Here is a 17,566-nt window from a genome sequence, read left to right as displayed (position 1 = left end):
AAAGGTTTTACCCCCTGGAGTTAACATAGGGATGGAAGCCATTTTGAATTTCAAATATCGGTAATGTTATGTAATTGGTCTGTCTAGTTCCAAAATTTGCAATTTGACCCCTAAATTTTACTCTTGATTTGGTGAGAGTACGGCTGAAAGTTTCATTTAAGCTTTGAGCAAAACTTAAAGTCTTTCACTTTCGAGGCGCATACTACATTAAACAGCCCTTTCTCCCGGTCTTGAAGACCATCTTTTGAACAATAGTCTATTTTTCGCATTGGCAAGGTACGATGAGGAACAAGAGTACAGCTTTTCGCAGAAAAAAAACTTTGAAACCCAATTAAGTGTAGGATTTTGCGGTTTTTGGTCAAGTTTATCTTTCCACGTATCATCTTAGTTTTCACGGTGAACTCTCTAACGCGTTTTGCACATATATATATGTAAGGTGATTTGTTATTGTCTGTTTATAGTTCAAATTCGGCTTGAAATTTAATTGTAAACAATACACGCTGCACTAACAAGCCAGATACTTTGTGTTTCTACATGCAATAGAAATGCATAAAAATTGTGCTTTGTTACTGTAATGAGAATGAAATTTTGATTTAAATATAGTAACATGTATAATCCCCCAAATTGCAGTCACGCACCGGAATGTTTGAGAGTGTACAATTGGTAAGTATGCAAAGATTATCACATAAGTATAGAGGAATACGTTCATGCACAAATTACCTAACTGTATTGCTAACAGTGCAATTAACACGTACAAAATAATGTTTAGCAAACTTCTTGGTATAATTATTACCAACAATTGATCATTTGTTTCATCATGCTGTATGGACTTTTGAGAATGTACAGGTTACAGGCAGATTTTGTTCGAGAGACAATTTAGGCAAATGATTTATGATTATTCAAAACACACCTGTCAGAACGTTCAGAGGCCAAAATCTTTTTACAGATCAACAGATGTATATAGCATGATTTTGATTCATCAATAGGGCGTAAGGTATATTGCCAAAGGTGCGGACTCTCTTCCTACACTGTGATGTCACATCGAAAAATTGATGGAAAAATACACACCTGAAAATACGTTTGCTATGCGTACATTCATGTCCATACCCAAATTGATAATTAAATTTCTATGTCTATAGTATCGTCGAAGTTGTAGGCAAAAATGTGTTTTCAATGCGACGGACCAGTTACGCAAACACTAAGTCTATAGAGGTGTGTTTTCAATGAAGTATTACATGTACGTATCCTTGATGTTTTGTTTTGATTCAATCTCCGCAATAGAAAATCTTTTGACGAATAGAAATGCTTGATTTAAATGAAACAATCCACAGGATGGCTCTGCCTTTGCATTGATCGTTGGACAGCAGACGACAGATCCACCCTGCCTCGAGGAAGATAAATGCCAGTGTTGCAAAATAAAGATCAATTCTGAAGCATCACGCCCCGATGGATGTATAGTTTGGGAAAGTCATTGATCAGTTTTTGTCAAAATTCATTCTTTCCGCATGCTGTAACGACACGACTTTTATCATAAAAGATAAGAAACCCGCATAATATGCGTCATTATAATGCTGATCTATCTGTACCCAGCGCTCAACCAGTTTGACGCTGTGAGAGTGTAAGAAGATCTCCGTGAAAGCCAATACTGCATACTGCCAGTGAGGCTGTGAATTTGCGAAACGTTGATGGCGCTATGACAGAGCTCAAGTGACTGAGTGCGAGAGTGATCCTTGCTCTGCGTCGCAGGGTTGCCACCACAGGCGTGATGTTTTCTGGGTAGTTTCTATAAGTGTAGTTTATTCTACGTTTCGACGTTCTCTTCCGTAGCCTAAAACGTCGAAACGTAGAATAAACTACACTTATAGAAACTACCCAGAAAACATCACGCCTGTGGTTGCCACGCAGAGCTGCAAGTACTTCTGAATGAATGCATGATGGTGCCTGAAAATCAAATTGACCTCAAATTATAAGTTGTTCCAACCGGTGCACGGAAGGTCCAATTTTTCCGTTGTTAGGGGAGCTTAACGGATCAAGCTGGCATTTCTGTACGCATGCTAATTGGAATGAGTTGTCTCTGCAGTGTCATATCATATCATTTAGTAGGAAGTCCACTTTCTTATGCAATCAGTGCATTTTAGAACCAGTGTGACAAGGGACGTGCATTTCAACTTCAGAGCCACGATCTCGTCCTTCAGAACGATGCCTGACTGAAGTAACATATATCAATCTCGCATCGATCAGTAGATTTGAAGTTCATGTCTACATCATTCTAGCCAGCCATAATCTCTCGTGCGTCTTTTTTTTATACATCGTATAATTAATTTGCATAATTATTGCAAAAATCACGCATAAATATTATGCTTTATTAAAAAGGGAGAAAAAAAAAGAAATGTTGTACTTTGTATAACTGTGAATTTACTTATTTAGCCATGAAAGTAAACTACAACAGTTTTATCCTGACAATTTTACTTAGCCCGATATGATGGACAGATGAAGAACTGCTCAGTATTCGAAGTCAAGTGTATGTATAGTGTAAAGGTAGGGAAATGGAAGGGAAATAAGGTGTTGCATATTCTTATCTCGTCTTTTGTTTGTTTTAAAACGTCAGAGAGATATGTCGTTCATTAATTCACAAATCTACTAGATAGTTTTTCGTGCCTCTCCTTCTTTATGTTCCATTTATATGTAACCCACGCCCTACCAAGCTCACCTCAATTTTGCAGCCATGACAAATAATAAAATGCACTGAAATACGGCTCAAAATTTAAATATTATTTATATCCCAGTCGGTATCGCTCGTGCCATGTTACACAGAGGGTTTAGCGGCTTTTTTTGTACAATTGGAAGATTAGATTACAGATTATTCTATTCTCTTCTCAATATGAATTTTTAAAGCATATCTCAACGAAATTGCAAACTTACAGTATTTTTAACAGTAACTGTCATTGTCACGTGATCCAGCATCATACATGGCCAAGTAGCTGGCGCGTCTCTGATCGACGATGTCAAATTTTCAAAGCCTGGAACCCAAACATGCCCAATGTTGTTTTGCCCTTGTTTTAGAATTTTTACGTCTCATTCTGACTGTGTATCAATCGATTGCAAAAAAAGCCACCGGCTAGAGGAGGTATGGGCTCCATTCAGTGCCTGAGCACAGCTACGTTTCTTACGCACATTCTAGATTATGCTTATGTTCAACTCAAGAACCTCAACGTACTTTATAGTCTCTCGTATTTTCACCAAGCTGTTGCCCACATTTTGTTTTTTCTAAATGTAACAGAAAGTTTGTATCCTGTTTAAAATACATATCCATTGGAGTGTTAAATAAAATGTTCTTGTTTTCGGTTGTCATTGTCAACGTAAAATGATATTCAGTTAAAACCTACTTATCACTATAGAGCTTCTTATCTTTAATACTCAATTCAACATCCTGTGCTCACTATGTTTCAGTTGCTTGTAAAGCGGTTGCTCATATAAGAATGTATTATTTCTATCGCCGCCTATATTTGTGTTTGTCTCACTGAAGACGGTCCATAGCTTCTTTTGCACATTCGTTGGCGGCGCACTTCACTCAGTTATTGAAACTAGCCAGTGTCATATTTGTTACGTTGTTACCTACAAATTGCAGCGTTTGAACCAAGGCTGAATAGCGCTTTCTCTCTCTCTGTCTCTCTGTCTCTCTCTGTCTCTGTCTCTGTTCTCTCTCTCTCTCTCTCTCTCTCTCTCTCTCTCTCTCTCTGTATGAGACTGTATGTAAACATAGCATTTTGTTTGAAATAAACCAAAATCCAAAGATTTCTTATTTTAACGTGGACAGACTTTAAAGTGGAACATCTTTTTCCTCACCTTGGGTCAAATTCGGTATAACGATGGAAAAATAAAACGGGCAATGTCGCAAGTTTCCATCCAATCGATTGTAAGTTTACATTGGAAACTGAAAACTTTGCTATCGAAATATACTTTTAAATTTATACGACATTAAGAACTGTTATGAGATTAACCTGAGTTTCATGGCGATGACGACGGTGGTGATGGTGATGCCAACGATGATGATGCCGCCAATGCATGTCGACAATCTCAGATAACGAAAGACAGCGCCCTCTCTAGGCAGGAGTTTAAAGTTTTCTGAGAATGAACATGTGTTCACATAAGGGAGCGAATGCCGCACCTCCCGCACCACCGTCTGTCCGTCCATCTGTCTGTCATACGAGTTTATCAAATATTGCAGATCAGATTCAGAGGAAATATTGTGCACAGATGTAGTTACCGGGTTTGTAGAACTGAACAGAGTTGGTTGTTGAAGCTTGCATAATCGGAGTTACTTTGCACATTTACTTATTCAAACGTTTGTATCTTGACAATGGCTGTTCTGAGTTTTACGGAAGTCTGTGAAAAATTTAACCACAAAATCTTCCTGTCTTGTTTCCTTTCAGTTTTAGGGACTGGTCAGTTTCTTTGGCCTGGGGGGGGCCGGTGGATTCATGGGGGGGGGGTCACCCTGTTTTTGACTTTGGTGATAGGGGGGGTCACCATGTTTTTGAAATGCCCAATAGGGGGGGGGGGGTCAGTGTGTTTTTGAATTTCGACACAGGCTCATCATTGCCTAAAATGCATCGCGTCAGCCGCAAATTTCATCCAGTTGCATTTTTCGGCGCGCCCTTCGGGCGCGTAACTTTAATAATCAGACATATTTTTCAGCACGCCCAACTTTAACATATCAGGCATACATATATCAGAGATATATGTATGTTCAATATTTTTCAGCGTGCTCTTCGAGCGCATTACTTTAATATATCAGACATTTTTCAGCACACCCTTCCTGTGCATTACTTTAATATACAAGACATATATATCAGAGATATCAGGATGTTCAATATTTTTCTCCGCGCCCTTCGGGCGCCATACTTTAATATATCAGAGATATATGCCAGAGATATCTTGATGTTTGCTAAGTGAAAGTGTACTATTATGAAATCTGCACTTCATATGAAAAGCATGACAAATTCCTGATACTTTTTTGTTCTCTCTATGAGAATTCAGTATGAGAAAGCAACATGCACAAATATCAATGTTACAAAAAAAGGTCATCTCAGACTCTGCACACATCAGATTTGGCTAAAATGCCTCTCTATGGCTCCTCAGGAGATTTAATTGGATAGCTGGCAAGTCTTAACATCCATCAAAATTTTTGATTTACTGCTTTTTCCTGTTTGATATTAATGATTGACATCCATTTCTGTACAACAGTTCAGGACATCTGGTTAAGCATAGAAAGTGTGAAATACATTCACAGCTCATTCAAAATGTACTGTATTCAAACTTTAAGATTGACACTTTGAAATTCCTATCTTACAACTGACATGCCAACAATTTCATTAAAACACTAAATTACTGTTAAAATATTAAATGTATGTAAAATATAATATATATACATATATATATATACATATACTACATACATACATACATAATATATATATATATATATATATATATATATATATATATATATATATATATATATATATATTACAGTATTATATTATTACATATCACAGTTGTCGCGTGCGGGGGGGTCACCCTGTTTTCAAAATTTGGAATAGGGGGGGTCACCCTGTTTTCAAAATTTGGAATAGGGGGGTCAGCCATTTTTATGACGTCGGCAAAAATAATCCACCGCCCCCCCCCCCCCCAGGCCGAAGAAACTGACCAGTCCCTTAGTCGGGGTGATAATCTTCCGCTTTTGTGATCAGGAGATATAACTTATATAGCAGATAGGGACAATTAACAGATAGGGACGGTTATCTTTGAAATACTATACAGAGATGGGTAGCTATAATCATAGATAGTAGGCACACACTGATACTGTTGAAGCCTGTGTTTTAGAAATGTTCAAGATAAAATAATTACTAAATAAATCAATGTATTGCCTACTAAACCCAGTAGTTGACCCTGTGATTGAGTTGATACCCTGTTACCATATCAATCGGCGACGTAGCCAAAACTTTTGATATTTCTTTCAACATTTTTGCTTTTTAATGTCAACAACAGTTTCTTGTTCTTCTCCCGAACGAATGTTAAGATACAACATTCAGTCTGTCATCTCAGATGTGTCATCTCTGATGTGTAAACTGTATTTTTTTTGTTGACGTTTGAATTCTGCATGGTCCGGACTAGAATTCTTACTCAAACAATATAAACAACGCATTTTGCTTGTACAGATGCTGTTGTGTTGTGTTGGGTAGATGTATTGACACGCTTTATAATAAGTGTTTCAACACGCTTTGGGGAATAGACCAAGAATCTGTAGTTGACATCATCTAAAGTTACCGATACTGGTCCTTGCATCTCTCGAAAGGGTACGTGAAAGCAGTCCATGGTGTTCACCTTAGCAGATATTTCCCGAGATGAAAAATCGCATAGGCAAGGATATATATATGTAGATGCAAGTCATCAACTTCTCGATAAAATCTTGACAAACTCAGAACGACGAATTTCGGCAGCTTAATGGCGAAACTACGATATTATTGACGATTTTGTTCTTGAGCAAGATAACTTTAGAATGTGATCGCGTATCAAGTCTAGGAAAGGAAGCTAGAGTGGAGCATTGCCGGTGCTGTATAGGACACTTCCAGCTCTGTTTGCACAGGTGTTTGTTAGCTGGACAATGCCCTGTGAGCACTGAGGACTATGTCGGGCAGGCCAACGTTCACCTATAACAACGCCTGTGGTGCATGGTCGCCGGTCCCATGCTTTTCACTGGGGTACTGCGGGTTTATATCTTTGGAAGTTCAAATGGTATCGTGATGACGAGTATAGATGACACTGTAGGTTAGCTCTATATCTTATTCCCGAAAACCATCGCACTGCTGATTTTTATTTTGACGAATTTCATGATCAAATGAGCAAACTAAAATTTGCTGTAACTGATAGTTACTTCAAAGAAGACAGTGGAATCGATGTAACTGTTCCAGTAAACGCGCTTGTTACGTGTCATACAACAGGCAACATTTGCTTGGTTCCCCTAAATAAACAGCGAAAACGGAATGGCATCCATATTTCTATTTGTACAGAGGCGTGTCTTGCAATGTTAGGCTTTTAGAACAGCATAGCTTCCCAGAAGACCTATTTCTCGCAGCATATCGACTATCTTCAGCTTTATAAAGCAGCAACTGTTTGTATTAGATTTTCGAAACAAATCAATATGCATTTGCAGGGTAAAATCTATTTCCATGGTACGCAAGTAATGTCGATTGTGCTGTGTGTTATACTTTCATCGAGTTCTGATCGGGGGGGGGGGTACTGGGGGGGTATGTGGCGTCCGAATGGATCACTTTTTCATGACAAACACTCCTAAACTCGGGTCGATTTTTCAGCAAAAAAACCCTCTAAGCATGAGCTAATAACAAAGCAAATGTCCCATGCTTTAGGAAAACCTACACATGCAACAGACTAAAGGTGAAAAATCCCCAAAGTTGTCAAACAAATCCCGAACCAAGGGGTCATATTTTTAGAATATACATGGGTAGATGTTTTCGACTCGGGCGGCACATCCCCCATGAAAATCCCAGGTGTACCCCTCCCAGGGTTCTGATGAACTTACAGTTCCGTTAACTGTAAGTTTTGTTATATTTTCCCATGTAGTCGGTGGAAAAGACAGTCCCTTTTTGACTCTGTGAATTTTCCTTTTTTTGTGTTCGGCCCGCAAAAGGTAGCTTCAAGTACATATACCAAAACCCCATGTTATCGATACAGATTGTTTGTATCTAATATCCAATGTTATCGTTTACAACTGAATTTTTGACAACTGATAGTCCCGACTAAAACTCACTTGTCAACAATAAAATATCATATCGTAAACAATGCAAGGCTAATACTTTGCATTTCAACATACTCCCGAGAGAAAAGGAAAGAAATTGATTTGTTTCTTTTTAATAGCACAAATGATAATGAGAATGTTATTTAAAGTTTCGGCTATTCCCGTCTGAAATGCTATTTACTGCTGAAATCACTAATGTGTTCAAAACGTAAAAACAAAGACACTGCCGCCAGCACGTCTGACCGCAACTTTTTCCGGCTGTCAGAAAGACTTGTCAACCGAAAACATGAACCCGCCACATTCAAAACATCGACGCGCGAAACAGAAAAGTTTGACTGCCCAGACCAAAAACATAAAACCACGCCCACCTTTCAAACGCCGACCACCGCACACTTACGCTGTGTTTGAAGCGTGTTTGTGCACAGCTTTTCTCTTGATTTGCTTACTGGTTTACCAGACTTGGTTCAAGTTCATGATTTGTGATCGTGTGAGTTGAATGATCGCTTGGAATGCAATGATTTGTGTTCTGTTTTCAAATGAAACGTGTGAGTAGGATATGATTATGAACGCATTGGAGTGGGGTGAACGCGATACAGGGAAGTTTCACCCGGCACTCACTGTAGCTGCACAGACTAAATAAAAACGCGTTTGACCGCTACGTAAACCTGACCTGGGCAGCCAAATTTTACACGATGAACTTTTACAGATCATTTTATTTTTCGAAAATTCACCGACTTGAACCAATTCTCTGCTGGTTAATTTACCTTCGTCCTATGACACCCTAATGGCTCAAACGGAGATATAGGAGTGGAAAGGCAATCTTGCCCAAGTTGCAGGATTGTAATGGAAATCTTACTGCGTGGTGGGGATAAAGTTACTGGCGATTTTATTTTCTCGTCATGCAGAGAGGTGGCGAAAAGTTCCGTTTCAGCGATCGTGGGTTACGAAATTAATGGCAACGCTTTGTATCGTGTCAAGTGTTAGATATCTCTCAAAGAAAAACAAAGCAAAAGAAAATGACGAATATGGCAATAGTGCAGAAGATGTCTCAACCAGTGCCGTCGCACGATGTGTGAGAAGCCGATGGTCAGTTTGGGAATGGACTTTTAAAAAACTGACGCCAGTAGCCTATGAGAAATTCACCGATGAGAATATGGCTAACTGTGATTAACATGTGAATTTTTTTCTGAACAACACTCAAACAAAATCCAGTTCTTTGATTTCCAGTTCTTGCATATTTCACAAAGTCCTAGTCCATATTTTCGAGCCATGCTTCTAGTTGTTTCTCCCGCAGCGTGTCGATGTTCTGTTCGGGTAAATCCTGTTCATCATCTCACAATTTTTTCAATTTTCCAAAGATGAACGACAGAATGTCCGCCGGCCGCGCCAGTCGACAGGACCACGATGTCTGAACAACGTCTGAGAAAGTTGTTGATCTTGAAATTTGAGGTCAAAATTGGAGGCGTGGTTAAAGATTTGCTCTGGCGGGTAGAACTTTTCTATTTCGCGCCACGATCTTTTGAGTTTGGCGGGTCGATGTTTTCACTTGACAAGTTGAGTGACAGCTGGGATAATCTTGCGGTAAGACGCGCTGGCGGCTGGGCCTTTGTTTTGACGTTTTGAGCACATCAGTGATTTCAGCAGTATACGAGATTTTTATGGGTTAGATCCAGCCCATTCCCCTGCCTTTCCGAGGGGGCTTCATACCCTACTGTTCCTGTTCAGCGGTTTTGAACGGCTATACTAGGACACATACAGGCCAAACGGGCATATATATACGTCGTTGTACAAAGTAAACTGCGAGCGTTGACAACGTTCATTAATATTTATAGGTGCCATCAGTGCCATGAGCGGAATTACAAAACGCAGGGCGCCACCTTCGTCCACGACGCGCAATGATACGAGATTGTTCCCATGAGAATCTGTACGACAAAACGATATTGAGGATATAATCGTCGTCCTTCTGTCTCGCAACAAACAAACAAGTTCATAAATAATTAAATAATTAAATAAATAAACAAACTACGGTCATGCTGTGATTATACGGGAATTTAACTGCATGGCAATGTTCATTCTCAATACATGAATCATTCATTCATTCATTCATTCATTCATTCATTCATTCATTCATTCATTCATTCATTCATTCATTCATTCATTCATTCATTCATTAATCCATTCATTCATTCATAAAGTATTAAGCACAGATCTACTATTGTGGAATGTACAGAAGAAGACAGTATTGTCGGGTTTTTTTCTGAAGGGTAAGATAGTTAATCTGGGTATAACGCAATTAATCTCACACAGAGAATTTTACAAACAGAACAAAAAACTCTGAAATTATTTAAAAGGGAATATAACGGGTATTACCGTTGTATCATTTGATAAGGTACATGCCAACACATTTCGAGGGTCTTTTTATCTGAATTTCTTTCCTCGAAGCATTCATTTGATTGAGCGTGCTTGTCGAGGCCCCGGCCATCTTTTGTCAGTTTCACGGCGTTGTCGCTTATACTCTCTCTAAGTGCAAAATGCTGTATTTGGAAGCAAATTGGTATTGTAACAGTGTGGTAACTCCTGCAGGCGAACGTAAATCAATAACCATACAACAGGCCATAAAGCCAATGACATGGATATTTGAACATTTGCCCTTTGAAACAATCGTCTGCTTGAGCGACACTACCATCGGACGTCGTTTTGAATGTAAACTTGGATAGAGAAAGTATGTTACAAAAAAAAAGGTAATGTAAAAATGTAAAAGGTCATTAGCTGTAACTTTTGATGACTTCTTACAATTTTTGTTTGTTTTTTATTATCAACTATTCTTTTATTCTCTCCCCAAAGAGTATAAAAATACACAGCATTCAGCTTGTCGACACAGTCTGACAAGCCTGACAAGTGAATTCTAATCCAGACCAGAATACAAATGCTAACGATTACGGTGCATTTTTCACGTATAGACGCTGTCTTGAGTGTTTTGACATGGAGGTATTAGGACATGAAACTGCATTTGATTTAAAAAAATGAAAAAAGTCATCACAAGTTACAGCTACTGGCCCTTCAATATGCGTGGATATCCTCGACCATGCACGCCAAAACAAGACTACAGCTCTTGTATATTGTACAGATTATAATACAGCTGAATGTAAACTTTTCATCGTAGTTACAAACGTTTTTTGAGATTCAAATACAGCCGGCTAGCCTGCAAGTACGTGTGCAATGTCCGAAGTCTTTGCCGACAATTGAATTTTTGTCCGGATCGCTGACTGTACAATATTTTTGTCTACCATAATATGAATTGCATATTATACAAGGTGCAACAAATACTTTTTATTTCAACACTCTAGGGAGAGGAATAAGAACATGTGCTTGTTTTAAATTGCCCGTAGCTTTTTAATTCTTGATGAATTTTTTCTGTTTTTGCAATTGATAAAAATTACAGCTACAAGAAAGAAATTGAAAATATTGTCAAACGTAACAGCCATTGTCCATTTGCATTTGGTAATACATAAACCATCAATACAATAAATCCACGTATCAAATGCATCGACATTAGATAAACTTTTCGTAAATAATAAGGTGACGTCATGACGTCGGTAAACCGGCATATTTTTGACGCAGCAACACACAAGTTCTTCATAGAGCAAGATCACCTGACAAATCTCGTGGGAAAACCAACGCCAGGGTTTAATATTATTATTTGTGAGCCTGAAATAATCGATTTTCATTCGCAAACAAAACGTCAATGAGGTCGCAGAAGTTGAATTAGCTTGTGGTTGATTTTCTCTGCACGACACCAGCTCTGTGATCTACATTTTAGTTTTCTATTAATACAATCAATCTCTCCCTGCAACTTGATGGCATAGCAAGACACTGGGAGTAAAGTATCATGGGATAAACAAACAAACAGACAGTCTTAGCATAGACTCTAGTTTTTCCCCAGGGTCTATAGTCGCAGCACCATACGATGAAACACAAAACACAGCAAAATACAATTTCACGTGCTGATCAATATGTGCGATGAATGTATGGAATGGTGTCGGAATATATTAGAAATGGATTTACAAAAGGCGCATTGTACTGCTAATTAATTGCACGACACAGCCTGCCCATAATTTTGTTGGTCATGGAGCACTTAATTGTATACGGGAGCAGACAATATTATATTCCTGAACAACGTTCGCATCATCATCATGTGAACAAATGAACTTACTGGTATTTCCTTTAGATAATAGTGAAGGATATAAGATCATCAACAATATCCGCAGTTTTTGATAGCTTTTCAAAAATAAGAAGACAGTTTTATACGATACTGCTGTTCAAACTCTTAGAAATTTTACACGCCGTGTTAAACCTCGCCGATGAACGTCTGAATTTCGGGATAATTATTTTGTTGACTCAAATTACCGTTTCAAGCTTCCGTGAGTAACCTTAAAACACGACATTAATGTTGAAAGCCATGCCTTGCGTCCATAATTATACAATTGATCTAGGAAGGAAAAGTACGCATACTGATTGTTCTACCATCGCCATCCGAGCGGAAATTAATTGGTACTTTTTAATTTGCTAACATTGGAGCGAATATTACATAAATAGAAAGAAAGATCAATAAATAAATAAATACATAAATAGAACAGGAAAAGAGAATGAAAAAGAGCAAAAAAAAAAACCATATGAAAAACAAGCAAGCCAAATATGACAGGTAAGCAGATATAGGTGATGTTGTAAATTTCAATTTTTTAAGGCAGGATGTAACACAATGTTCGTATTATTTTTCCTTGATCCTTGCCGCTGCATAATCCGGCGGGAACCGATGACGCGAGCGCGCGTTGAATGTACAGCTGGTGGATGCGCGATGCTGTTGTGTGGTCGCGTCGACGCCCGGGCATTTCCCTGTTACGTTGCATGATGGGTAACAGTGACGTCATACGGGCGGACATCTTGTCGATTTCCACTGGTTATGTCTTCGTAGGACTGTGGAAACTTTCGTGGGGGAACCGAGTAGTCTGTTATTTTGCTCATTTTGCGCGCCGATCGAGCCCATGTGAATCTTTGGGAATACCGTAGGAGTCGTCATCTTTGTAATTTTGGCAATCATGTTTCGCTGTATTCCGCTTTTTCGTGCCTGCAACAGGCAGGTTGATGTGATCGAGAGAAGACACAACAACCTTACGATGATACCGGATGATGTTTATCGCTATGCACGGAGTCTTGAGGAGCTCTATCTGGATGCGAACCAGCTCAGGGAACTACCAAAGGTACTGAATCATCTAAAGTTGTGCATAATCTGTCCGATTCCCAGCTCATACCGATCAAAAATGTCGACTTTAGGCTTGTCCATCAGCTAGGGCCCGTGCATTGTTTGCAGCCAGCCAAGCTTGGTCTTAACGGATCGTAGTACGTAAAAGGCGTGGGTCATTCGGCTTTTCGAAGCTATTTTCCGGAATCGCCGACGTGCTGTTTTCCCAAATGCTCAGCCATTTATGTTTTCCGTGAAATCTTACGGCAGACCATGCGATATACGATATCTAGTAACTTGTATCGCTGTAATACGACCGAGTCTGTCCGTGTCAACTTTTTGAAAACCCTGAAACCTATACCCACCTCCACCCAAGGAAACGCATGTGTGTATTTACTATAAACCTGCTATTGTAGTACAGCGTTCATATATCACTCTAAATTTGAACGCCTATTTTTTTTATTTTTTCCTGTCCGTAGCCTTTCTTCCGTTTGTTAAATATTCGAAAACTTGGACTTAGCGACAATGAATTGGAGGCCTTACCGCCCGAAGTTGGAAATTTTATGAATTTGATGGAGTTAGATTTGAGCCGCAATGGTAAGTACCAACACACTAAATTGAAAAGGTCTTTTCTTTTCCCCGACCTTTTTCAATTCACACACACACTGGGACAAGAAACCATTCAACTAACACAACATGGAATAAAGGTTAATGCAGCGCTTGGGTTTGGCAAATCTCTGCCAGTTGCAGGTGTGAAAACGATTTCATACACATATGTCTGCCTCGCTGATACGAATGTTTTCTTGTTGAATCAATTTATCAAGTGGGCACTCTCTGACCCAGGCAGCATACCCAATCACTTTGTCCGCAGCAAAAAAGTTCCTGATCCCAAAATGCGATTATTCTGTGTACACAGTACACTTGTCAACAATGCCCACTCATTGTACAGTACATTATCAGCAGTTGAAGCCATACCGACCATACTGAAAATTGTCACACCCAAGAAATTGTTACACATAGGGTTAGGTTGTGTATAGTATGGCCCTATTTATAGCACAGGCTCTCAACAGGGACTCCCACAGACCCAGACGCAACTATGGAACAACGAAAGCTGATAAGTAGCGCTGATAGAGAGTGTCACCTGACTCGACTGGAATGGGAGAAGTCTGTTTGTGACACTGTATAGGCATAATAGGTGTGAAACCCTTCAGTACAACTTCAACAGATCCTTTGTGAGGATATGCGTACACCATCTTTGCTGGTGATGATGGAAATGACCAGTCAGGTTTCACAGAAGCTTCACTGTGTGTGATCACTTTCCAGGTTGGTCAACTTTGACCATGAATTCTTGATATTGCAAAGAATGCACACAAGTCTGGTTTCCCAATGTTTTGTGACTCTCATGTCCTGTGGTTAAGCCTTTTGTCTTTCTATCTGTTGACATTCATTCATGTGGACAATGTGAGCAAGTGTTGACAAGTCAAATTGTGTGTCACACAGGGTGTAATACTGCTCCACCAATCTCACTATTTCTTGATGATGAAGCATAATGACATGTGACGCTTTATAACCCAATGTCAAAAACTTGGGTCAATTAACACAACTGCCATGATAATAAACATAAAATTACTCTAAATTTATGCATAGACCCTGGTTTTTCTAGGGTCTATGATGCAAGCTGGTAAAGTGTTAGCAAGCTGCATATATTGTTCACTCTTTCCTATAGAACAGGTACCAATGTACGTAAAAATATAACTTAAACGTAATGCCAAATAACCATTTAAGTGGGTCTTGAATGTTGTGTTCCGAGTGCTCATCCAGAAATTATTCCATTACATTTATTTTGATTTTTCTCTTTCCATGCATAATTAAAGGGTCAACTACTACTGTATAGCTATTGCCAGTCATACAAAATGTTTCACCTTTTGAATGCTGTAATTTTTTTCCCTCCAAAATTTTAGTGCAGCATTTTACCGAATTTTATCAATTTTTCTGTAAATTTTGTGATAATTTTGGAGCAAATTTCCATCACTTTTCATTGGCTACAGTTTCTTATCAAAATTTTGGCAAAAATCTGAAAAATATTGACTAGGGTATACAGGCTACAAAAAATTGACTTTGGTGCTCAAAGGGTTAAAAAAATGTATCAAAAAATACATATTTTTCATTTAAATGATCAGGATATCATCGCAGTGAAATTCAGGTCGTAAATATTCCAGTCTAGCCATGGTGCGAAGGTCGAACGTAAGTTATGATCATAATCCTTTGTAATCGGCCATATGTGACTCTTGCAAATATTCCTATGGTATTGAAAACTAGCTATTTTTGTCACACTTGGGCTGCAGCCAAAGGAATCTTTATCTGTATTGTGGAGCAACCCTCACAATGATGTGAGGTCAGCAAATTGTAGGCCGGTCAAAAATATTGAAATGATTGAGCGTATTTTATTGATGTTGCCTGTGCAGATCTTTCTCTGTCAATCAAGTAGAATTAATTAAAAAGCTGCTTTATTAATGGCAGTACTTGTCATTAGATGTGCATTGACTGGTAAATTATATGTTATAGATTAATTTTTAAAAATCTTAATATTGTGGCTGAGACTTTCAGGTTCCATTTTCCGAAAAAGGACGAGCCTGCCATTGATTATAAGGATTTTGTAGTAAAATCAATTATCTGTTCCAACAAAAGCATTAGTTTGACATGATAGGAAATAGACATGGGATTATCATTGATTGCAAATCACTTTGTCATAGAACTCTGGTATGATTTATTTCAAGGCCAGCCCTCTGGGATTTGAGCCTTTTTCTGTGCAGATGAAAATGGGCGTTTTGGACCCCATGATGGCTACAGTGAATAGAAAATTGAATTTTGTATGAAAGCTGGTGTTGATACGCACGATACTTCGATGTCTGGGAGCTGTTTGACCTGAATATGGTTATATTTTCCATTTCCCAGTAATGTCGGTGTGGCTATTTCGATCTTTAAATTATGATGGTTTAAGTAGACGTTTGTAGGGATTTAGCAGACAGGCTCTGTTTCCTTCATTACAGTACAACGTATGCAGGTTTTGATGTCAAATCAATATGCAAATAGGGAAGCTGTCTTCGGCCATCCAGTGATGCATACGAGCCAGATACACCAGATGTGGATTGAATACAATTGCAATCAATACAGTTTGAAGGAAATTCCATTAATCATGGTCAGCCATTTAGATAATCTAATAGCATTCTCTGAAAAAAAAGAAAGTCCAAACATAGATTTTGCTTTTTGTTTGTTTCGTGAACCATATGAGACAACAAAAGTTCTTGGATATCCCCTTAATTGTTTACAATGACATTTTGGTGCAACCCATTAGTTCCTAAAATATTGTCAGTTTTTTAAAAGAGAAAGAAAAAGAAAGGGCTATAAATTAAAATGGGGGTATAAACTATAAACTATAATGTAGTTAAAATATCGCAGGTTTTGTGAAAAGTCCATAAAATGAAAATATATATACTCAGCTATAAAGGCAAAGCTTACGTATGTGACCTGAAATAGACACAAGGCAGACCTCAATATCTGGATTTTGCGACCTAGCTAATTTGCATATGACCTTTATTGCTGGTTACACCCATTCATATCATGTACATAAACATCATTCCAGTATTGTTTATTTCTCATCATAAACTAATGGATTTCAGTTTGAAAAATAATCCAGTCACCTGAGGAAAAACGTTTTGTGTATTTGCCAGAGAAATATTCGATGAATGCTGACGTGTTATCCAGTAACAGATGAGCTGACGTCAAGTTAGTGTCATGCTTGTCGATTCGAAAATGAAGTGTATGAAACAGACAACCACATGAAATTGACAATTTTCACTTGACTGGCTCTCTGATGCCATTGACAATATTCCCAGAAGAGTTTCTATAGTTTTGGATTGATTTTTTCCCCCCCTATGTTTATGCGTAAGAAAACTGTGCCTGGGGACATCATATTGAAATGAACATTTGGAATGCATCCCACAAACAGTACAGCATTGACTCTGCCAGGCTATTGACCTAACAAATGGGCCAGTGCGGCTGTACAAATAGCCGACTTATACCATGGTTTTTTCAGCCATGTAGTACAGTACATAAATTTGGGGTTTTCCTTTTCTAAAAACTGAAAACCTAGTTCTGGATGGCGTTGTAGTTCTACAAAAAGTGTACTGATATAATTACTTGTTTCAGTGAAAGCCATTCAGTGGTATTTTATATGCTAGCTTAATTAAACAGTTTGAAGTTAATAACATACTTCACTGTTCACAGTCATTGTGTCTTAGCAAAAATACCAAACGCTTGACTGTCTAAGGTAGGGCAGCCTGGTTGAAGGGATGTCTCCCTATTTTTTCCGAGAATAAGAAAATATGTAGATTACCTTCATGGATATTACGTTACACCATGTATATCTCTCTGAAAGTTGAGTTTTAAGATGTGGTATTATAATTTGTCAGAGTGAATTTGCGTTCTTTAAAATTCTGAATTTTTTA

General features: G+C 38.4%; 1 protein-coding gene across 18 annotated transcripts in view; it reads left to right on the top strand.

Moving 5' to 3' along the window:
• The first annotated feature begins 12,738 nt into the window (after positions 1–12,738).
• The window catches only part of LOC139115554 (protein scribble homolog), a 106,912-nt gene continuing 102,084 nt past the window's right edge, over positions 12,739–17,566 (top strand). For 16 of the 18 annotated variants that reach the window (XM_070677787.1, XM_070677786.1, XM_070677781.1 and 13 more), the window contains exons 1-2: positions 12,744–13,077; positions 13,538–13,655. In XM_070677787.1, coding sequence (XP_070533888.1) covers positions 12,916–13,077; positions 13,538–13,655 — 280 coding nt within the window. In that variant the 5' untranslated portion in view covers positions 12,744–12,915. Of the gene's footprint in view, positions 13,078–13,537; positions 13,656–17,566 lie in introns of all 18 variants that reach the window. The other 2 variants (XM_070677785.1, XM_070677773.1) reach the window with 2 other exon arrangements.

This window comes from Ptychodera flava, chromosome 17, assembly GCF_041260155.1.
Source record: "Ptychodera flava strain L36383 chromosome 17, AS_Pfla_20210202, whole genome shotgun sequence".
Taxonomy (NCBI): domain Eukaryota; kingdom Metazoa; phylum Hemichordata; class Enteropneusta; family Ptychoderidae; genus Ptychodera; species Ptychodera flava.
The sequence above is the reverse complement of the archived record's forward strand: the minus strand, read 5'-3'. Positions and strand labels throughout refer to the sequence as shown.